Here is a 25,023-nt window from a genome sequence, read left to right as displayed (position 1 = left end):
AAACAAGACCAAAGAAGACTGAACCCACACTGCATCACTAGACGTCCCTAGTGGACTAGATGAAGCAGTCATGCCTCCATGAGTCTGATGTGTAGAGTTCATATGAATCTGCTGCTGTGGCTGTAGTGGAGTATCCGCTGACACACAGACATTAATAAGAGCGTCAGCGCCTGATCCAGCACAAAATTACAGTATTGATCCTGTTGAGATTCGGCTGCATGGCTGTTTTTCCCCACAGAGCAGAGCTGATATAAAGATAATATATGTGCTTTTGACCTGTGACTAATTTGACCTTGACTATTTTATATTCACTAACTTTTACAGTTTTAGATTTATATGCATACGTGTTACTCAAAAATCCCTCATTCAACGCTGAGCAGAATTAATGGCGTTATGATTCTCTTATATACAGTGTGAACTCAGTCTCAAGTGTTTCTCCTCAGAACAAGTAAAAATAGATTCAAATGAGTCAATATTTGTCCAGCAATAAGAGTAGAGTTATAGAAATGAATGTATAACTCAAACCGAGCGGCTCTAGAGTCGACAGATGCTTGATTTGTGTCTCTAGTCCTGTGTTTAGACAGATGCATCTCCAGAGCAAACACAAATGCGCTGAATGCATCAAAATCCTAAACATTTCCTTCTTTGGCCGAGCGTGTGCTAAAACAACAGCTCTGCGCTGACTCATGAACGCCAGAGAGAAAAAGTGACCTGGAAATCTGTGCTGTCAGCTACTCGAGCTCAGAACGACAAATCTACAGAGAGTGAGTTTGAGGAAATAAAGAGCGCGAGGAAACGAGGGACCGAGGGATTGTGAACGCCACAGAGCGGGAAAACACAAACGCTGACAATATGAACAACATCAGCGCATTATATTTCACACACCATATAAATGGGAGATTCTAAGATGTGGGGTTTTTGAGATTTAAAACTAAATATCTATTAGTGATGTGAAAACATTTAGCCAATTAACAAATCTGACCAAGAGCCTCAACAAATTAATTTTTGTATTGTAGATACAAAATTTCTAAGACCCCATATCAGTAGCTCACTTTAAATGTCAAACTTAGAATTTTTAAATAGAAGTTTGCTTTTGCCCAATTAAAATGCTCGAATAGTAACTTCCAAAGCTTCCAGAGCATTACTTAAAAAAAAAAAGAAAAGAAAAAGAAAAAAAGATAAATAATTGTTTTTGAGCTTTTCTCTTGACACTTCTTATTCACAAACAGAATCTCTTTTAGAATAATAAAACACTTGTTTTCTAAAATGTTTGTGATGGATGAAAATAAATAAATAAAATGAATTTAAATATTGATGTATATTTTTAGAATATTTAAGAAAATGATCAATCGGCGGCCTTATTTATTGTTTAATGCTGAATAAAAATAATATTTAAAACGTTAAGTGTATACAAAAAATAAGTTATATGTAAATTGCTCATAGTATAAAAATAAAGTATAATAAATTAGTTCTTTAATTGTTTTTTTTTTTTTACTTTAATTGTTTGAATTTATTTAAATATATTTTTTTAATTATTTATTTTTTAGTTTTATTTTTGTTATATTCATGTGCATTTTTAATTGCAAATATAAACAATTTATTTTGAAATTGAAATTGAAATTATATATGTAAATACATTATTTTTTTAATAAAAAATAAAACTTTTTTATACAGTATACACAAATGCATACATATACGCACACACATATACATACATACATATATATATATATGTAAATAAATATATACACACACACACACACATACATATATATATATATATATATATATATATATATATATGTATGTGTGTGTGTGTGTGTATATATTTATTTACACACACACTAGTGATGTCAAATCCATTAAATGGCATTCAAAATAAAATTCTGTTTACATAATATGTGTGTGTGTACTGTGTACTATGTGTATTTATATGCATATTAAAAAATATCCTATAATTCTCAATATATACGTATTCCTTTTTGGAATTTTTTTCCAAAAGGAGTCTCTGTTTTTTATATATTTCTTTAAAATAACTCTGAGCACAAACGTCTCTATATTTGCAGAATCGCACATAAATCAGCACAAACAAGTGCTGACTGTGCCGCCTAGATGTCGTGACACCAGCCTGTCTGACTGAATATAACCAGAGCCTAAAACTGCGTCTGTTAGGTGCACTTTGACCCTCTGCCATCCCAGATCTGACCTTCCCACGCTGCATCCCGCTTCCTACTTCCTGTTATGATCCCAGGACACATGCACACTCCACAAAAGCAGACATGATCTATTACTACTTCTGTGTGCATGTTTTGAAGAACACAAAGTCTAGCATTTTGTCAAAAAGGCTCGTTTTACAGAATAACCCTGCGCACATGAAACAGAGAGCCTATATCAGAACAAAGCAGCACGTCCTCATGAAATCTCTTTTCTCCAGCAGTGAGGCTTTTTTCAAAGCCGTCCTTTAAAAGCTTTGCCAAAGTGAGTGGCATTATCTGTCACACACACACACACACACACGGCCGGCTCATACAGACGTCTCCATAGCTTATGGAAATGAGCCCCGGCCGCCGATTGAAAACACTAAGAGATGAAATCTGCCAGACAGACACAGCGGGAGAGAGAATCTAAATAAACAGCCCAATCACACCGAGACACATCCCAATCATTATGGAGATCCATCTCACTATAAAGAGAACATATAGTGAGTGAGTGTGTGTTTGCTACAGAGACAAGCCACTAAAAAGACAGCGTTTTACAATTGAAAGCTTATTGCATGAGACATTTCATTTAAATTCAATTTGAGACTTTATATGCATGTAAGGCATATTCAATTCAAGTATTCGGTCTACTTTAATGCTTAAAATAACCCATGCAAATAAGTAAAAAAAAAGAACGGTGTGTGTGTTAAATAATGTCCATCATCTTTTAATGTAAGATACAGTAAATTACAGTAAAAGTTACACTTATTCTGATCTGTACTTAGGAATAAAAATACTTAAGAGAAAAAGGTGAATTATTTGTTAAATGACTAAAACTTCTTGCTGATAAATGGGTAAAACCCAGTGCTTTTAAAGAGATTTGAATGATTTCACTAAATTTGCATTTTAGTATTTGGTTTTATTAGTATTTTAGGTATTAGTATTAACATTTGAGCATTTGGTTAAGCATTTAAGGAATTTTTATGTAAATCCTACTCCAAATTTGCATGAACTGAAAATAATTCTTGAGCGTTATGATTTTATGCGTATCATTCAACAGTACTGTATTGGTCATCTCATTTATCAAGGCCTGTTGTTTATTAAAAATAACCGTATTAATCAAACTGCCCAAAAAGGCTTGAGCATCAGCAGTTTAACGTTATGCTGTGTGCACAGATCTGTGCAAAGCTTTAGGGGACCGTTACTGCAACACCATCCAGACACTTAACCATCAGCTTTATGAGATTTTTTGTTGTGGATTTGCGCGAGTCATCAAAAAACATCTGGCTTTGAGTCTAAATTTCAGGGATATCTGAAGTGCTGCATCCACTGAGGCAGAGAGACCGGGAGAAATAATTATAAAATGCAATAAACACACACCTGCGAAAGCATTAACGTGGAACTTTGCAACCACCTAAACAGCATAATAGTTTATTCAGATTTTTTTTGCATGCATTCAAACGGAGGGTTTATGGCCAGAATGCACAGTGTGAACAGACTTCATGCTTCCTACACTACTATCTGAGGGCAAACAGGTTCTTTTTGAGAGCTGACTTCACCTACTCTGCTTGTATTAATTATTCATTAGGTTAGAGAGTGAATGGAGAGCGATCCTTTCCTCCTGCCGGCTCAGATGAGATGCCGTCTCGCTCTCCGACCCTGAATAGAAATGCAGTCTGTATCTGTATCTGTCTCCAGCTGCACGCTCGGCTAAACTTACAGACTGTGACGATGCTCTTAAGCCGTATTGAGTCCTGCTGACAACATGCGGTCGGATTCACTGCTAAAGGAATATTCCAGGTTACATGCAATTTAAACTCTGTCCACTACAACCATTCCATTAAATGCTCATAATCACATTTCAGTTACATTTTATGGCTTACCTTTACTTTTTATGGATTACATTTCATGCAAACAATGTTAGTAAATTATTAATTATCTCTGCTTTTTTATAACAATATAGTATACTTATTGGTAAGTTCAAAACAAGTTTGATTAAAAAGTAACCTACAGTGAAAAGTAAAGAGAATGCATTACCTAAAATGAGCAACTAAGATTAACTACTAATTACTACAGTCTTTCAGTCAATAAAGCTAGAGTGAAAAGTGTTTCAGAGATTCACAAAACCTGTATTTGTCATGTTGCAATTTCTTACATGCATAAAGAAGCATATCTCTGTGTTGTTTGCACAGATCGAGACAATCAAGCACATTTCCACCCTACTTCTTATTGCATTGCATTAATATTTTCTATTCAAAAACAATGTTAAGTTGTTCTCCATATGGAGACTGCTTTTAACCAAGCTGATTTTGCCAAAGTGCATGGAAACCAATGGGGCAAACACTATGACAAACCCAGCCTTTCCACAATGCATCTATGCATTAATTTGCATGCACTTTTATGACCCTAAATTTCAACCCCAACACAAACTGAGGATCTAATTTATACACATAGCAGTATCTAGAATAGGTGCATCTCAATTACTTCTGCAAAGAACAACTAAGATATTGCATTATGCATGGTGAGATACTGCCGTAGTGTTTATGTAAAGAGCTGAAGGAGAACACAAAGCTGCACATCTACTGTACGAAGCTGCTTCCCTGGAGAACCCAGACACATTTCTTTGTTTATCATCCCGTTAGGAGAAACAGAGGGTCTCCTGAGACGCCGATGAGCCAAACCGTTGGAACAGACCCTCGGAGGCTCAGTACAGGGACTCCTCACACCAGAGGGCCCTTAAATAGAAATGTGGATGTAAAAGAGCGTCTGATGAAAGGCGGGAGCGGGAAACTCAACAGATTGGTGTGCAGGAGAGAGAGATACAGTAAGGACGACGAGGTTTATCAGCTCTAATTACAAACAGATAAACTGTAAAACTGATGCCGTGCAGGATCTGACTGCAATTTAAAGCAGCAGTTCAGGTGCTCAGAATACAATTAAACAACTGGCTTTGCTTTTTTATTTTACCTTTTTGTGTAATAGAGCTGTTTGTTATGAAAGCTAGTTTCCACTAAAATAAACAACTCACAATTCTTTTTTTTTTCTTTATGAATTTATAGTTTATATATTACAGTTCTGTCCCCACTATTATGTTTCTGTCATGGATTAAAAAATAAAGCTAATTGTGACTTTTTTTTATCTCACAATTCAGACTTTCCCCTCAAATTTCTATATTTCACAAATCTGTTTCTCTCTCACAGTTCTGTTTATATGTTGCAATTATATTTATTTCTGTGTTTATATAGTACATTACAATTCTGTTAATATCCTGCAATGCTCTTTATTTCTGTTTGTCGCAATTGCGTTTATACATCACAATTCTGTGTTTATATCTTACAATTGTGTTTGTCACATCACAATTCTATTTATTTCTATGTCGCAATTCTATTTATTTTTGTTTGTTGCAATTCTGTTTATAAATCACAATTCTGTGTTTATATCGAACAATTGTGTTTATGACATCACAATTCTATTTACTTCGGTTTATGTCACAATTCTATTTATTTTTGTTTGTTGCAATTCTGTTTATACATCACAATTCTGTGTTTATATCTTACAATTGTGTTTGTCACATCACAATTCTATTTATTTCTATGTCGCAATTCTATTTATTTTTGTTTGTTGCAATTCTGTTTATACATCACAATTCTGTGCTTATATCGAACAATTGTGTTTATGACATCACAATTCTATTTATTTCGGTTTATGTCACAATTCTATTTATTTTTGTTTGTTGCAATTCTGTTTATACATCACAATTCTGTGTTTATATCTTACAATTGTGTTTGTCACATCACAATTCTATTTATTTCTGTTTATGTCACAATTCCATTTATTTTTGTTTGTTGCAATTCTGTTTATACATCACAATTCTATTTATTTCTGTTTGTCACAAATCTATTTATTTTTGTTTGTTGCAATTCTGTTTATACATCACAATTCTGTGTTTATATCTTACAATTGTGTTTGTCACATCACAATTCTATTTATTTCTGTTTGTCGCAATTCTATTTATTTTTGTTTGTTGCAATTGTGTGTATACATGACAATTCTGTGTTTATATCTCGGAATTCTGTTCATATGTCACAATTCTATTTCTGTGTTTATGTATTGTAACTCTGTTTATATCTCGATTGTTTATACAACACTATTCAATATTTTTGTTTATAGTCGCAATTGTGTTTAAAATCACAAAATTCTGTTTATACATCACAATTCTACTTTTGTGTTTATGCGTCACAAATGTTTATACGTCATAATTCTGTTTATTTCTTGCAAATCTGTTCATATGTCGCAATTCTATTTATTTCTTTTTATACATCACAATTCTATTCATACTGTATCTTGCAACTCTGTTTATACATCATAATTCTGCATTTACAACTTGCAACTCTATTCTGTTAAATGTATTAAAGGAACACTACACTTTCTTTTTTAAATAGGCTCATTTCCCAACTCCCCTAGATTTAAACAGTTAAATTTTACCGTTTTTGAATCCATTCAGCGGATTTCTAGGTCTGGCGGTAGCACTTTTAGCTTAGCTTAGCATAGATCATTGAATCTGATTAGACCATTAGCATCGCGCTCAAAAACGACCAAAGAGTTTCTATATTTTTACCATTTAAAACTTGACCCTTCTGTAGTTACACTGTGTACTAAGACCGACAGAAAATGGAAAGTTGTGATTTTCTATGCCGATATGGCTAGGAACTACACTCTCATTCCGGCTGCGAGACCCAGAGATCGGCTGAATGGAGTCAATTATGGTAAAACTCAACTGTTTAACTCTAGGGGAGTTGGAAAATATGCCTTTAAAAAAAAAAAAAAAAAAAAAGTGGAGTGTTCCTTTAATGCATGATTCTCTATGGATGTTCCCACTACAAATAATATAAAACAATATTTTGTTGGAAATCTTGTTTCTTATTTAAATATATATCTTATGGAAAAAGCTGTTTTGTGTTGATTTTTTATTAGGCCAGTATTTTGCATATGTGAAAATGGAAAGGAGTGTACAGGAAAGACTCACAGACTCAAAACCAACCAACTTCACAATTCTGCCGTTTTGCCCTAAATACATTGGTCCAGTTCTGGGCCCTGCTTCTGTACAGCCACACCTGCAAAACAACTTCCTGTTTCTGGGTTTCTCTGAAACCACACCATAAACACAGAGAGGGTGGATCACTTCCGGACGCAGCCGTTACACCCAGCGCTCGAGCAAACCGTCTTACACTGTGTTTCTTCCATGTGACTGGCATGCATGCATAAAAACTCATGGTTGGATGAAAGCAAACACAACTAAACCATCAGGAGCTAACTTTGCTTTATAAACATTAAAAAAGTATAGCTAAACTGCTAATAAAATATAAATACATAAATGTGCATGCATACTAAGGGAAAACAAATGGCATGAAGCCTTTAAGTATTGAACAATTAAAAATTCGTAAACTGCTTTAAGTTTTAGAAGTAAAGGGTAATTATGCAGTAAAAATTCAAGAAACACAACAAATTAATAAATATTAAAATATTTTGTAAAGTATCATAGCAAAATATTCAGGTTTCAGCCTGACAATATAGTTAAATTATTAATAAATGCAATAATTTATAGATATATTACTTCGTAAAATATTGTCGTAAAATTTAAGTTAACATAAACAGTACATAAAAAAAAAATTAATTAACGGAAATTAATAAAAAATATGAATATATTCAGTAAAATAACTGTATGATCAAATAATTACTTAATAGAAATTAATAAAAATGAACAAATTTTGTAAAATATTCTAATAAATATTTAAGTTATAAAAGTTAACTGTAAAAATTATCATTAATAATAAATAAAAAAACAAATTATATATATATATATATATATATATATATATATATATATATATATATATATATATATATATATATATATATATATATATATATATATATATATAGCAAATTACAGATGTAGATGAGAAATGCATGTAAATGTCTATTTGCACAACACTTTCAGATCCAGTATGCATTAAGTTAGTGTCATCAGCATGGGTATAACCATGAATACTAGCAGCTGTTTACCAGTGTGACTAGATGAAATGTGAAGAGAACAACACTGCTAAAGATGTGAAGAATGCAAGTCGCTCTCTGAAGGCAATTTATTCAGAGAAACAGCAATGAGACGTGCATTATAGTGCATTATGCAAATGAAGCATCATCAGTAACGGTTGACTTCTGTGAGAGAGAACGGGCGGCTTCCATGGCACTTGTGACAGAGTTCAGACCAAGACCGGCTTTAAAAGTGGACTCATGTGCGCTTCACTGGTCCAAAACAGAGCTCAGAAAGCTGCTTTAAACCAAATCAAACTTTGACGTCAAACCAAGCTCATGCAAAAACAACCTAATATGCTTAAAGTTAGCCTGAGGAATATGAACGATCAGTGGAAATAGGATAGTAAACAAAGCACATTAAATGTACACAAAGGTTTAAAAATTTAATTGCATAAAATGTATTTAAAAATAAGAATACTGCATGTGTGTTATTACAGTAAACCATTTCATATTAAAATAAAAATGTCACTTTCACGCTTATTGGGTAAGATTTACTAACAGCTTGCACCAGTGCAAACCATCTTTTGGCATTAAAATAGTACTGTCAGTATTTACTAAAGACGCGCAGTGAATAATTAGAGCTGAAAAGGAGTGGACAGTAATTTTTGTATCAGACCTTATTGAATATGCATTTATAGGAGTTAACCTTACAGATGAAAAATGTATGGGAGGAGAATATTAAAACGAATCATGCAACACGATTTACTAAATGTTTGCGCTCGTCAAATTACTGTTATCTGCACCATTATTTAACGGCAAAAAAGCATGTCTTTAAGCAGGTAGCAATTTGTACTCCTCTTGGTAAATTGCTCTGTTCATTGTGGAAATCTGGCTGTGTCTGTGTTCTTTATTATGTTCACTGTTAGTAAATTGTTAGAATTTCCCCTCGCATCTGCGCGTTTAGGAATGTGCTTTATTGCTAATTTGCCCTGTTTAGTAAATCTGGCATATAGTATATAGTTATTTTTTTATTGTGTAAAGAACGATAATCAAACTTATAAATACTACTACAGTAAAATCAACAAATCAACAGTAAAATCACGACAATGAGATTGGCTTGTGACAGTCTATGATGTCATTTCCCGGCGCGATCACAGTATAAAAGGTCTATCTACTTCTTCGTCTGAAGCTGGCTTCCAAATAGGGCTGGGCGATATGGAGCAAAAAATATATCTCGATATATTTTGCTATATCTCGATATACGATATATATCTCGATATCTTTACAGGAAAAATAACCCCCAAAAAACTACTGCAAAAACAAATATGGCAAATATTACATGTTAAGGGGCCTATGAAACATTTTATTTTTTTTCTTCACCATATGTTTTATTGTTAGCTAATTCTGTGTTTTAGCATGTGCAATTATTTAAATGCATAAAAACAACTTAATTAGTTAAAAACCATTCTTAAAATAGCCTTATGTGAAATGTTTTTTTCCCTTCAGAAATTCTGTGTATTTACATTTTTCTGATTATCAAATGAAGGCATAAAACATTCATTTAATTTATCTTTTAATTATTTAAAATTAAGCAAACTTTATTTTTTGGTAAACAAAGGGGATTTACTATTAAAAATAAAACATGGGAGAAATGTTGTGTGATTATTCCTTATAAAATTATGTTCGTTTCATTTTAATAGTAGTAGTATTGGGCTATCTGTACAATAGTAATAGATTTCTGTCAAATACTTTTATTTTGACGGGTTTACCTTTACAGTTCTGTGTATGTGATACCACAGTCTATGATGTGATATGAGCTAGTCTTACTCAAATCAAACGGTCAGATGCTCATGAAGTGACTCTCAGTGCAGTTCTGGAGATGTTCCTCATGTGTTCACGTCTTTATTTAGAGAGAGGAAAGACAATGAAATCAGCGCAAACGTTATGCGAGCTTCCGTGTTTAATGAATGAAGACGCGCTTCTGCTCCATTCGTTGACACAGACACGCAGAACATGCAGGATTCATATTTAAATAGACTTTTCCGGGTTAATATTTGCAGATATTAGTCCATTTCGCGATTTGATGTAAGTGCATGACCGACTTTTGATTAATTCATTTAAAATTTGACCAATTCCGTGACATTCCGCGTTAAACTGTAAATTCAATTTTTTATGACTGGATTCCGCGATTCCGTCCGCGTTTCATTGGGCCCTACAGTAGACATCTGCCTGCCGTTCGCCCTACGCCTTAAAACTGAAGTATCTCCATATAATTTTTTTTTTTGACTAGTTCTCTACACGCGAGGTGAGAGGGGACAAAAGCAAGGAGGCGGGGGGCGAGCGAGCGGGGGCGAGCACAGCACAGGGAAGGCAAACAAGCAAAGTGGCGGAATCAGAATATAAACAATATATCGATATATACGATATGTCAAAATCCATATCGTGTTTAAAAAATATCTCGATATATTTTAAATATCGAGATATCGCCCACCCCTACTTCCAAAGCATGGAAAGGGTACAAGAGGACACAGTGTCTCGTTCCCTACATACGTAACCCGAGACGTTCCCTTACGAGGGAACTTCGAACTGCTTTCTCTAGAGGCCGCTATGGGGAACAGTACACCCATGTCACCATAATGAGGAGAGTGCATGCAAGAAACCACGGCGAGCACTAAGTATCAACTCTACCATAGCTGTGGTAGTAGCCCCTAGGGTGCTTTGACGCTGTATACCCTAAACAACTTACCCGATAAAGGCTGGGTTGGGAAGCCTGAGCCTAGGGCAGAGCTCAAAGGCTTGGAATCAGAAGAAAGCGATTCCTTTAAGGGGATAATAAACAAACCAGACCCTGGCCTGTCACCCAGGGGGCTACTGCCAGCTCTGAATGAGCTTGCTCAAAAAACAGATTCAATAGATATTTGGTAGCAACACCCGGCTCAGAAATGTATCAACAGAGATACTTAAGAGAAAGGGAACGAGGCTGACAGCACACAACACTTATCCATACAGGATTTAATTGTGCAGAATGCTTAGTGTGCACACTTACCACAATGTGCATTTTAGAAAGTGCACCAAAAATACGGAAGCTACGTGGGGCCCCCTTGCTCTCAAAAAATATTTAATTTTAGATTTGTTTTTTAATTCGGCCAGCGGTTATGAAAACGCGAATAATCATTCGTTTTAACGTGGCGCGCTATTTTCTTTTCTACATAAAGATCAGTCAAATCATGTAATGTGAATGTCGTACAGTCTTGCTCAAAACTAATAACAAGAGTTGAAAGCCTACTGAGCCGTGGAAGAGACACGGTTTCTCAAGCACTTTCCGAGACATAGTGAAACACAGACAAATGAGTTTCATTCATTCGTTCATAACCACTCAAAACCCATCAGTAATCAAAGCAAAGCTCAGAATCAGAACAAAGCCTCTGGAAAGAGAACATGCACTCCTAGTCATACTTAGCTTATCGCTAACATAAACAAACAGTAAGCGGAGACAGAGAAGAGGATGACGTGTTTTAACCGGTGCCCATTCCCCATAGCAACCCCTAGAGGACGCAGTTCAAAGTTCCCTTGAAAGGGAACGCATTTTATCTTCTCTGACATTTGAAAAGTGATGCTTCATTATTACAAATTGAAAACACACTGATGTACAATCATTAACACGACTGCAATTTATTAGCTCTTCACTTCGTTCTGTAAACAGAGTGGGCAGATAGTGTCACTCCCACATGAGCTAAACAGGAAAAATGATTCAAGTCCTTTCGGCTGTAATGATTTCTGTGTACCGCTGTTTCATTAACAGCCTAATTGTGTTGGTAATGAACAAAACACCCTTCCCAAAAGCAAGGCAACGCACTAAACATCCAGTTAATTAAAAACTATTTCTACCAATGTCGCCCCTGTGGAAATTCCCTTGTAAAGCCTGACTGAACCAAAGACGCCACTCGCATTCACTGGAACCTGAAACATGACGCTTCATTTCCAGCGGTTTTCCATTAAACAGCATTTGTGTCAATGGTGCTACTTTCATGATTTGCATTCATAATCTGATCTTTATTGAATGAAGAAATACTCGAAAATATAATAATCATAGTCTGCGAGGAAAGAAATCCAATAGAAGACCTCAAATCAAATCATATTCAGATGTTTGAATACATCTTACCCCAGTTTATTTTCCCGAACATAATCACAATGATGTTTATCAAATAATTTTGCATCATGTATACTCATAAAAGGCATGTCTGGCACACATTTCAGCCCCCCAATAAATAGGAAAACAGAGAAAAAAAAATATTGGAGTAATAATATTACTACAGTAAAACATTAAAATAATTCATTCAACTTTAAAATAAAATATATAATGAAAAAATATTTATTTATCATATCATGCTATTAAAAAAAAATTACATTTTTCATTGTATGAATTTTGATATTAAATCACATTATTCTAAAAAAAAATTACAATAGATTTTTACTGTCACAAATACATCATAAACATCATGTTTTTCACATTACAGCAATGAGTTGTTTTGCATTATTGAAAAGGGATTAATTAATAATCCTAATACATCCTTAATTTTGTTTTGATATTTGGGTGAAAAAAAAAGTCTGTTCTTGATTGTTTCATGAGATTTACCAAAATCATTAAAAAAATAAAAAAAATTAAATAAAAATAACGCACAAACATCATATAAAATTGAGTTGAATTGATAATAAAAACGTTTCACATGATACGGTCGCTGCTAAATGAATAATTTATTGTCTTATAGTTTACAGTGTTGGGTGTAACGCATTACAAGATTACATAATCAGATTACTTTTTTCAAGTAACTAGTAAAGTAACGCACTACTTTTTATTTACCAAGAACATATCGAAGTTACTTTTCCAAATAAGTAATGCCAGTTACAATGCTTTCCCCATTTACTGATTGAAAGCTCTCCTGTCCCCTTGTTGAGAGATATTGGGAGTAAGATTTAAAAAGTAATGCAAAAGTAACGTAATGCAGTACTTTCAATAAAAAGTAAAAGTACCGTAATTAGTTACGTTTTTAGGAAGAAACGCAATATTGTAATGCATTACGTTTAAAAGTGACTTTCCCCAACACTGATAGTTTGTGCTTCTCTTTGAACACTGAATGCAAGCAAAAACCAATCAGGAGGAATAAAAATCACAATTTCAACAATATTGCAAAACAGATTTTGATTCGGACCAATCAGACCAAAAATAAAAGCACCTCAGAAATGAGATGAAGGCCTAAAGCAATAAGACTCGTCCTTCCTCCATGTTTTGGGTTCAGAACAGCTTCATCTTGACTACTACAGAAAAATTACCTATGTATAATAACAAGCAAAAACTGTTTAAGTTGATGCATGGAAATGGACACCGAGAGGCAAAACACTTCAGATGGTAACTTACGGAAAATAAATTTACCTGCTTTATCCATTAAGAATTGATTGGATAATAAAACATGGGAGTTCCATACTAAAACAGAGTCAGACTGGACGGATGGAAAAGTATAATGGATTAGATTGACATGCATGGACATACTTTCAGTGTGTGCTTTTACTATTTTTACTATTATGTCTTATCACACAGACTCCTGTTGTAATTGCATGACTGTTAATGTAAATTGGGCATGCTTTTAAAAACAGAGGTAGGCCTACATATCGTACATTTTTTTTTAATCTAGTGAAGTAGATTAAGCTTCAGAAGACACAATCATTATTCTTCCACAGCAATAACATCTTTAGTCGTCATCGATGTGACAACAGAGAGTGCAGCGCCAAAGTCTACGGCCACACAAACAGACGACAGCGATGAACTATAAATGACAGAACAAACAAAGAGGAAAGAGAAAGGTGCTAATAAACAGACAAGCAGTAGTCCTAAACGTAAAAGTAGTATTTTTTCAGTCCTGTAGATGGATAAATCTGAAGGAAATCTAAAATGACAAAATTCTTCAAAAGCTCTGTATCCAAAAAGAGTCATTTCACCATGACACATAATATTTATATTAATAATGTTTTATAAATAATTTTAAAATACAATTATATTTTTATAAACATTTTATTATATATTTACAAGCACATATAAATACATACATACACATATATATACACACACATATATATATATATATATATATATATATATATATATATATATATAATTATTTTTTAAAATACATTTTAAATGCTTTTATTCATGTACGTTTTATTTCTTTAATTTGTATATATTATTTTCCATTTTTATTTATTTTTATGAATATTTTGTACATCTATACACAGACACACACAGAGACAGTTGTACTTTATTTAATTGGATTTTTATAAATATTTTGTAACATATACACACACACACATATATACATATACACACACATATACGTGTGTGTGTGTGTGTGTGTGTGTGTGTGGGTGTGCGCACGCGTGTGTAAAAAAAGAGATTTTTGCTTAAAAAAAAAAAACATTTATTGACCCAAGCGATCTATTTTTGGAAATCTACCACTATTATCCAGTACAGAAAAATCTCTGCCAGCTGACACATTTCTACCACAGCGTGGTCTATAATGTCAGAGCGCCAAACCCTCATCAGAACCATGACAATGTCATTGTCTCTTTCTCAAGCATCTGATTTTCTATAATTAGTACATTCATAATTACAAGGCTGTTTGGTGGAAGAGAGTAGAGGTTTTCAAGCACCAGTTTGAAAGCTGAAGCAGACCGCAGGCTTAAAAGCTAGAATTTGAACTGGAAATACTCCTGAACATGCAGTGGAAAACTCTGGTCCCCAGCAGAGCGTTTGTCTGGGAGCGGAGCCGAGCGCATGCAGAGGTCACGTCCACCCGTGTCTACTTACTGGAATCTGATGCAAAGCAAACTCAGAATAACAAACATGAAGGTTTGTGCAACAAGCAAAACAAACAAACTGCTCCTTTAGAGACTAAACAACTGGTCGGTCATTTGTTTTACCTGACCTTGATCCTACACTTTAACACTGAGTAACAACCGCTGTAGCTTTCCATGCACTAGAGAAATCTTCTGCAGTTGCATGGATATAGTTTTGATTAAATATGAAAAACAGAGTTGCATCTCAAAGAGTCTTGCATATATGAAAAAAAAAATTATTGCATTCAGGAATTCTTGCAAAAAAAAAAAAAAAAACTAGAATTAAATCACAAATTAAAACCAGACATTTGAATGCATTTTCTACTCTGTTACATTACAGCACATAATCACAGTGATGTTTATTACTGAATTATGCTGTAAGTACACCTATGGGCCGTTCACACAGGACGCGCTCCTGCATTCAAAACAGATGGAGAGCATTAGCGTGGAGTAAAACACAGTTCAACAAGGTTACATGGAAAACCTGGAAACATTAGGGAAATTCTGATTTGGGTTTTTCCAGGCCTGGGAACAATCATGGAAATTACTATAGTAAAAAAAAAACTAAACAAATGTTTAATGTTGTTCAAAGAAGCCTCTTCTGCTCAACCAGGGCTGCATTTGATTAAAAATACAGTAAAAAGAGTAATATTGTAATCTATTATAACAACAAAAAAAATATTTCGATGTGAATATATTTTAAAATGTGATTTATTCCTATGATGCACAGCTGTATTTTCAGCATCATTTCTTCAGTCTTCAGTGTCACATGATCTTCAGAAATCAGTCTGATATGATGATTTTCTGCTCAAGAAACAACAGCTGTGCTTCCCAATATTTTGTGAAAACTATGACTTTTTTCAGGATTATTTAATGAATGCAATGATCAAAAGAACAGCATTTATGTGAAATATAAATCTTTAACATTGTAAATGTCTTAACTGTCACTTTTTGTCATCGATTAATAAAAGTATAAATTTATTCAAAAGAAAAACAAAATCACGCCAACCCCTAATCCTTTGAACGGCAGTGTATTTTTACAGTTATACTCTTGCTTGCAAGCCAATTTGGTTAATACATTTGTCTTCACTAGTCAATTTATCTAATTTTGCATTGCTCACAAATCTATTTCCAGTGACTATGAACAACTTCAAAAGGTCATGGAAAATCATGCCAAATTTGAGCTACATTTAGCTTGATACAGCAAATTCAAAAAGAAAGAAATAAACACAAATATATATATAGTGCATGCTTGCTAAGAAAATATTGCAAATGCAGCACACTTACAAAAAAATGCAGAAGTATTTGAACAATGTGTCCTGTGCAAACAGTTAGTGCTTGACCAATTTAAAGGGACAGTTCACCCAAAAATCCTGTGTAGTGAATGGGTGCCGTCAGAATGAGAGTCCAAACAGCTGGTAAAAACATCAGAATAATCCTCTGCTCCAGGTGTGTATTCACTGCGGTGTGTGTGCACTTTATTAGGTTAAATACAGAGCATGAATCCTGAGTATACTGTAGGTCACCATGTGACTTCACTTTCACTTTCAATAGTAATTAATTAACAGCTTGTGAAGCCAAAAGCTCCGTGTTTGTAAGAAACCAAGACATTTCCCATCAATACATTAATGCTTCCAGCTAAAATACAAGCCTATAATCCATAAAAACATTGAAAAAGTTCATCTCCCGTTGACTCTCACATCAAAATCCAGCTACATATACGTTTAGAACGGTTTTCTGTGCAGATTTCTCTCCTGATTCAGACCAGACCACTTTTACACTGGGAGGAAGCGTTTTTATTAATTATGGACTTATTGATGGATTTGCTTCTTACAAACATTCATCTTTTGGCTTTTTGCATTAACTGATGGACTGGAGTGGTGTGATGTTTTTATCAGCTCTCATTCTGACGGCACCCATTCAAGTGATGCAATGCTACACTTCTCCAAATCTGATGAAGAAACAAACTCGTATACATCTTGGATGATTAGATTTTTGCCTGAACTATTCCTTTAATAAAAACGCTGATTGAACTCTTATTTAACACACTAATATTTTATTGACTCATGTTGTAAATGGCCGTGTTTCAGCTCATTCATCAGCCTGTGCAATGCATCCCTCATCAGTTACTGTGGCAACTGAATCCAGCCGAAATGTAACCAAGCGCTAATCGCATCAAGTTGAGTTTGCCCATATTAAGAAAGACAGATCTCAGCGGCGCAGGCTCAAACAGAAGAACAGCTGCTGTAATCATGACTCTCATTTAGCGGCCGTTTCAATAGCCAGAAGCTAATTGGGCTCTCCTGCCCCCTCACCAGCAGCCCGAGGCCCGCGGCGTCCTCCTCCGCTCCGAGAAGTGGAACAGGATCTTGGCTTCCCCGAGAGGAAGCGCTCATCAAAGCGCATGGCTCCTCTCTCTCTCTCAGCCTCGGGCCGAGCTCTGCCAAGCTGCTCCTTGTAACTCTATCCATCTCGCAGAGCGGTGAACGCCCATTCAGCATGTCCCAACAGGGGATAAACCCTCCAGTCAGCACCCCGTGACAAAAGCAGGGAGGCACTGATGAATGAGAAGCCATAGACTCGACAAGCTTCACATGCTCGTAGATGAGAACCACAAATTCCTCTAGACTTTCTTTGGGAAGCTCAAAACACTCATTGTGTGCAGCTACAGCCAACTAGAAAAGATTATACACACGCATAACAGACCAGATTTAGGGAAATAAAGAGTTTTTTGCTTCCATATACCATATTGATAACAAGCACCACCTTTGGCTCAGGCATATTGCAGTAATGAATCATGATAATGAAATTAATGCTGCGATGCAATGCAATAAAAAAAAAATCATTTTGGTACTAAAAAGACTTCATTTTCTTTATGCAAAATATATTCTTTAATCAATAGGCATGTGAATGATGCAAAATAAGCATTGACAGTAAAATTAATTGCACGATGCAAAAAGGAACTAAAATATGGTTCATTTTCTAAAAAGAAAAGAAAAAAAGTGATATGCAAAATTAGCATTGATATTAAAATGATATGCAAAGCATAACATAACTGTTCTTAAAAGGATTTATTTTCTTTATGCATAATATTTTGATAAGCATTGATTTGTTTGATTCATGCATAAGCATTGATTTATGATTGATTTATGTGAAATCATATATATTAAAATGCCACAAAGAAACAATGATACCAAAAACAGGCTTTATTTTTATTTTATTTATTTTTACACAAAATGTTGATCTTATGCAAAAAAAATGTATGTATGATTTAAGAATTGATATTAAATGTAATTCCACTATGTAAAACATCATAGTGGTCTTAAAACATGCTTTATTTTCTTTATTCAAAATGTGGCATTATTTATCAACATAAGCATTTATTTATGCTAAATAAACATCCATTTATGCAAAAAACACTGATATTAAAATTAACACCTATGCAAAAACCATAAGGGTCCTGAAACAGGGTTAATGTCATGCAAAATATTCAGATAATGTTTATGCAAAATAAGCATCGATTTGCATTTGATTTATGCAAAATAGCAACTCATTTATGTTTGATTTATTAAGCACTGAAATAAAAAATTAAGGCACATCAAATGGTGCATTGATGCAAAACATCATAATGGTCCGAATTATATTATTTATGCAAAAAGCATTGATTTATGTTTGATTTGGGCTTAACAAGCACTGATATTAAAATTAACAACACACTGTGAAACGTTATAATATGCTTCATTTTCTTAATATGGAATTGGTTTTATTTTTGCATTGAAATGTTTTCTTGAGATCAATTCTTGGAAACTTTCTTGGTGTGTTTCAAAACGAGTTTTATTAGTCTAGTTTGATCTGGTTTCAGATAAGCTGTCACACAACAGAAACAAGCAGTGATTGGTCGCTTCAAATGTTAATCAAACCATCCAATCCAGTTCTAACAGGCGATTCTGAGTCTAAATAAACTGCAACGCTTAGGACAATATTTGACTTTGTTCACATCAAGCTTACTCACTGCAGATGGTTTCGATGGTTCAAGGAGAACATATGTAAAGTCAGTCCTTGTTTTGGAGTCCTTCATGTCCAAGCACTGAACACCTGCTGAATGCAAATCCATAATATTGGCCGAACAGATTAACTTTGCTTGACAAATGAGCAAAACGACCATACTTCAGCATGCACTGTTTGCAAAGACTGCGAACAAGATCCGACCTCACATTTCAAGAAGAAAATGTACATTACTTCCATCTGTAGTTTCACCCAAAGGCTAAGAAAGGGACGGCTTTCGAGAACCATAGCAGTCGGGAAATGAGCTGCATGCTCTTGGTCTGATGGATTATTAATATTTAATGGAGCTGTTTATGATGATTAGGTCAGACATGAATATGCATGGCTCTGACAGGAGGCGGCGCAGAGGGAAGCCAGAGGTATCCGTGAGGCAAACAGTGTGTAAAAACAGCACAACCTAAATAGTTCATTCAGCATGTGGCTTTAATAGCAACACTGTAAACCCTCCACGAGTCACTGAAATGACATGCAAGTAGATCAGTGCAGGTTAATACACATCAACAAACAGCCACATTCAACATGCAATTCACTTCCAAACACAATCCAGATGATTACTTATTATATTTTCATCAAATTCCCTGGTCTTTGAAACATTTAGCCTTATTTGCTAATTATTAACTACTTCCGGACTTAAGTAACACCCACTTTTTGACCATCCAATCAATTCCTGATGCAAAAAAATAAAGCCCTTCCTTGGTATGCATTTGAAAAAACATGCATATACCATTTCAGTTTTTCTACTTAATTTCATGTTTAATTCAATGCTACATTTACTACCGGTTTCTGAGCAAAATAATTTTTTACTGTGAGATGCAAATAACATGTCAGCCATAGATTAGGCAAAAATTTTGATATTTATGCAAAATAAGCATTGATTTATGATCGAGTTATGCAAAATTAGATTGATATTAACAGTTAAGACCACAATGCAAAACATTGCAATGATCCTAAAACAGGGACAAATTTCTTTTTGCAAAATACATTCTGATTTATGCAAAAGTATCATTGATATTCAAATTAATTCTAGAATGCAGAACATCATAATGCCCCCAAAATAGGCCATATTTTTGTTATACAAAATATGCTGATATTACTTATGCAAAATATGCATTGATTTCTATTTTGATTTATGCAAAATAAACATTTTTGTTTGATTTATGCAAAATGAGCATTGATATTAAAATGAACGTCTCAATGCAAAACACAGGATTTTTTTCAGTGTGGGTTGAGAACAGCGTTTCAAGTTGACTTCAAAGTCCAACACACACAAAAATGATTTGTTCTGCTGTCGATTATTTGATTTTCCTTTCATTGCACTCCTGCCCACAGCAAGGTAAAAAACGCAGTCCAGTAGTGGCTTTCTAAACCCCCCGCGGCTCTGGAACCCGTCCAGCGCTTCTGACACTGTGAAATATGATCTCACAATAGAAAATTCAAAGCAGAATTCCAGCTATAGCTAGCCATAAAAAGACATTTCAATACGCTCACTGCACACTGGGAATGTACTGTTTCTACAGTTCCTCATTTCACAAAGTCTGACTTCAGTAAGTTAGAGAAATCAATGATGTCAGCCGACTGCGAAACCATATGAACCTGAATAAACAGCACTCTGACATTTACAGGAGAAATAAACCCGAAATGAGACCTCGGTTATCATTTTCTCTTCTTCATGTCACACCAAACCAGTCTTTTTCTTCCCTCAAACACAACAGATGAAATCCTGAAGAACATCCTAAAACATGCATGTTTCTAAAACAGTATACTGTAGTTAAAAACGTACGATAAAACGATTAAAATTAAATCATTTATTTCTACAGAAGATGGCACCAGCACCTGACAGTAAAACACTCACATGTTCATCTCGGAGATGTCTATTTGATGCATGCAAGATGTATTTTTTTTTAAGTGTTTTTTCATCTGCAATACATCTTTAAGATATTTCCTGTCAGATGTCATACAGACATTTATTAGAATGCATGCAAAACTGCTTCTGAGACGTTTATCAGATTACACCGCAGATGTTTCCCAGATCTTTAGCAGACGTCTGGCAGAAATCCTGACAAACTGTGGTGCGAGTCACACGCTGAACTTCAAAGCTCGACATCAATCATCAGCAATAATAATAATAATAATAATAATAATAATAATAATAACAGCAATGTTTAGTATAAACACAAAACAAGCACCTTAACAGCACGAACACACAGTAGCACAGAAAACACACCTGAAGACATCAACCCTTCAGCAGCACAGTCAATGCCTGCATTACACATCTCAAAGCAAGCTTTAATCTGGATTCAACAGAGCAGCTTCAAACAGCGGTCAACACAAACACACCCTGATAGGGATTTGACACAGCACTCATTATCTGCTTCTAGTTTATTGTAAGGAACCAAAAGTACAGGGCTAGTTGTTGCATGTGCTTTATATGTAACTTTCTTAGAAATTTGTTGGAAAGTGGTCTGAAATAGTTTTGCATTTCACAATCATTTTAACTATTTAAGTCTTCGTTAAATCCCTTTAATATGCAAGAACAAGAGTGTGACAACATGCCCCGCTACAGGGGTCAATGTGTTCGGAGCTATTTTTCCAGTTCAGTTTTTGTAGCGAAGATTGTTCATGCAGACTGATGTTCGCCGGTGTAGAAGTGTGACAACTAGCCCCGACACCATTATAACTTTAGTTTAAAAGCTCTGGCATCTTCATATCAGCTCAACTCAATTTCAATTCAATTTAGCACTAATTCATCTTTTAGCAAACAAGTGACACTTATTACAGGCACAATCCCACTGGAGAAACTGGCTTCAAATCGACAGCCTTTTAGCCAATTTGAAGCTTATTTCTGAAATAATCCAAATCAGTTACTAAATCGCAATTATGGGATTAGAAAAAAAAATCTGAAATATGGCAAGTGAAAATAATTAAGCATAATAAAAAGTTGGAATTCTGAAATTAAACATCACTTTGACATGACGCGTGTCATTTTATGCCGATTACGTCAATTTCAGATACATAGCATTTCATAATTTTAAATTAATTCCATAATTATGACTTGGTACATCACCATTCTAACTTCTCTTAAAATAATGCTGATAATTAATTTTGTCATAATTCAAACTTTCTCTCAGCATTATGTTTTAAGCATGTCATGATTCCAACATTTATCTCATTACGATAACGTTTAATCTAGTCATTTTCACTTTTTAATACATAATTACGAGTCGGTATGCACTAATTTATAACCTTTTATATCATATCTCACAATTTTAACAGTATGTCAACATTTTAATTTTATCTTGTAATTATGGATTAGAATGTCATAATTTTTTATTTTTTAATGCCATGATCATGACTTACTATGTCAATTTATAAAACTCCTGACTTTTTATTTCATACTAGGAGATGACAGTACTATTTGATAATTTCTAACTTTTTGTGTTATTTCTAACTTTTTCCCTGGCATGTAATAATTTCGACTTCTTATCTCATAGTTATCACGTATCATTGTTTAGAGTTTTTATGGCATACTTTATAACGTTTAATATCAGAACACCATCTTAAATCCCATACTCATGATGTTTTAACTAACATATTGTTTACTTGTGATAATTTCGACTTTTTATCTCACAGTTGAGACATAAATGTGACTTGGCATTGAGCTAAAGTGGCAGAATTGATCATCTCACCTCTTTGACTTTCTCCCTGCGCTGAAGCGTCTCGGAGTCTGATGGAGTTCCCTGGTTCTTCCCCAAAGCTGGTTTGAGCAGACACTTTTTAAACGCCTCGTAGCTGTAAGCTCTGCCGTGTTCCCCGCTGTGAGCGGCCGAGGTGACCCGCTCGTCTCCGGCCGCCGGTTCGTGCGCCCTCGCCGGGCTCCTCTCGTCCTGCGCTCTACTCCCGACAGATCTCTCCACGGTTCTCGCTCCATGGGTGACCGAGGGCTTGCGGCTCACTTTAGGCTTGACATTCGCCCCCTCGCTCACTTTTAAACCCGCCCGCTGATGCTCTGGATCCCCGGGCACCTTTTTTGAAAGCACACTGTCGGAGCCCACGGTCACCGCGGGATTCTCGTTCTTGGAGAGGAAGATGCGCTTCAGGCGCACGGTGTCGGGGAGAAAGAAAAGTGCCCCGAAGCACAGAGTAACCAACCCCGACAGGAACAGCAGAAACACGAATTTCTGAGACAGACGAAGCCCCATGCCCGATGCAGAGACACCGGGTAACTTTCGGAGCACCATTTAAACTCTCCACTGAAGCACGAGGATACGCACCTAAACTTGGTTAGAAAGCGCGAGCGACGCTGTAGTCGTGCAAACTCAACTCTCTCCTGCTCAAAGTCCCCAAATCCTCCTGAATCGATCGATTTAAGAGACCACAAGTGGCGTCAACACATTTACGCACAACAACAGCGTCATTGCGCGCACACTGCTTCAAAACCAGCTTCCTTTCGTTTCAGAGCAGCCATGCAACATCACATCTGGGAGACCGAGATGAGACTAGCTCTTAAATGCAAATAGTAACAAAGTGTTAAGCACAGCCAAAACAACCTACACGCTGTTAATGCACATCTAGGACACGAAGTTGAAACTATATGGTCTTAAATGAACTCCAGCCAACAGATATTACATTAATGCATTTTAAAACGCCTCAAAAGCAAGCAAAATGCTTTCTGAAAATGGAAACGATGGTATCACGCGCTTATATGAACATAAATGTACTTTTAAAAACTCAAAGCAGCATTTGTGAAATCCATATTAGTATGCACAGCCAACATGTGTCAATAATGCATATTAAACACCTTCTTAGGCGAGAAAATGCCTGCAAACACACTGAAGATGATGATGAGCTTTATGAACTTATTGTGCACTGTCATGCATGCATCACACATCAATCACAATACATGCAAGATCCATACAATCACACAGATTTCTGAAGATGATGAGCAAACAGAAGACCCGAAAGCGTCACATTCGTGTATATTAAAATGCATTAAAAGGCAAGCATCAACGTGGATCCACACAAATGCTTTCTAATGATGCTGCTGCTGCTGATGATGATGAAGACTCGTGGTAACACAAAGCAACGCTGAAGTTTAGTGGAAGAAATAAGACACATCTCAGCCAAAACTGCACCATCATGGGTTATTTCACAACATCTACGCGTTTTTGGCACGGTGCACACCACTCCAGGACACAAGAGCTGCGAAAATACATCCAGAGAGCAAATCAATACAGTCAGCGAAGCGACGAGAGCCTAAATTCGGTTCAAGTGTTTGTAAAAACTGTTGGTTTGCTCTGTTCAAGCGCAGTGCATGCTCAAAACTCTCCAGTGCTCCGAAAGTCTACGTCCAGTGCGTGAAGAAGGACGTTTGTGCTCGTAAAACGTGATCGACAGATCATTCTTCGTGGATGTGACCTAATGAAAACACGCCGTATCTTCCCATTACTGCGCGTTCGCCTGGTTTATCGCCAGAGAAGAAGTGAAGAAGATAAACGCCGATCGTTTAGGCCAGTCTCGTGGTGCAAACGCCTTGATATGCAGCCGTTACGATCCGCAAACAGAAGGAGAACCGGAGCTCTGTGACTCCACGGTTCTTCTGGGCGGTCTGCTGCAAACGCCTTTGATCAGCAGCAGCGAGAGCGAGTCATGCACGCGCGCGCAAGAGCGAGCCGACACATCCACCGTGTGGCGGGGTGAGGAAGCAAACTTGGACAACTTCTTGGTTTATCATTAAATAAGACACAATTGTAGCCCATTTGCAAAGGGAATCATAAGTGTCGAGTTTTAGCATTGTGTATAATTCGGAAGACCGATTCATTTGAACCCGAATCGGTGA

General features: G+C 35.5%; 1 protein-coding gene across 2 annotated transcripts in view; it reads right to left on the bottom strand.

Annotated features, from left to right (window-relative positions):
- LOC127975424 (mannosyl-oligosaccharide 1,2-alpha-mannosidase IA) overlaps positions 1–24,817 on the bottom strand; it is a 150,087-nt gene extending 125,270 nt beyond the window's left edge. Inside the window, exon 1 of one of the 2 annotated variants that reach the window (XM_052579469.1) lies at positions 22,874–24,817. In XM_052579469.1, coding sequence (XP_052435429.1) covers positions 22,874–23,425 — 552 coding nt within the window. In that variant the 5' untranslated portion in view covers positions 23,426–24,817. Of the gene's footprint in view, positions 1–19,134; positions 19,340–22,873 lie in introns of those variants that run through there. The other variant, XM_052579470.1, reaches the window with a different exon arrangement.
- Positions 24,818–25,023: the final 206 nt, after the last annotated feature.

Source organism: Carassius gibelio, chromosome B16 (assembly GCF_023724105.1).
Source record: "Carassius gibelio isolate Cgi1373 ecotype wild population from Czech Republic chromosome B16, carGib1.2-hapl.c, whole genome shotgun sequence".
In the NCBI taxonomy this organism is placed as follows: domain Eukaryota; kingdom Metazoa; phylum Chordata; class Actinopteri; order Cypriniformes; family Cyprinidae; genus Carassius; species Carassius gibelio.
This window is presented reverse-complemented; position numbering and strand designations above follow the sequence as displayed.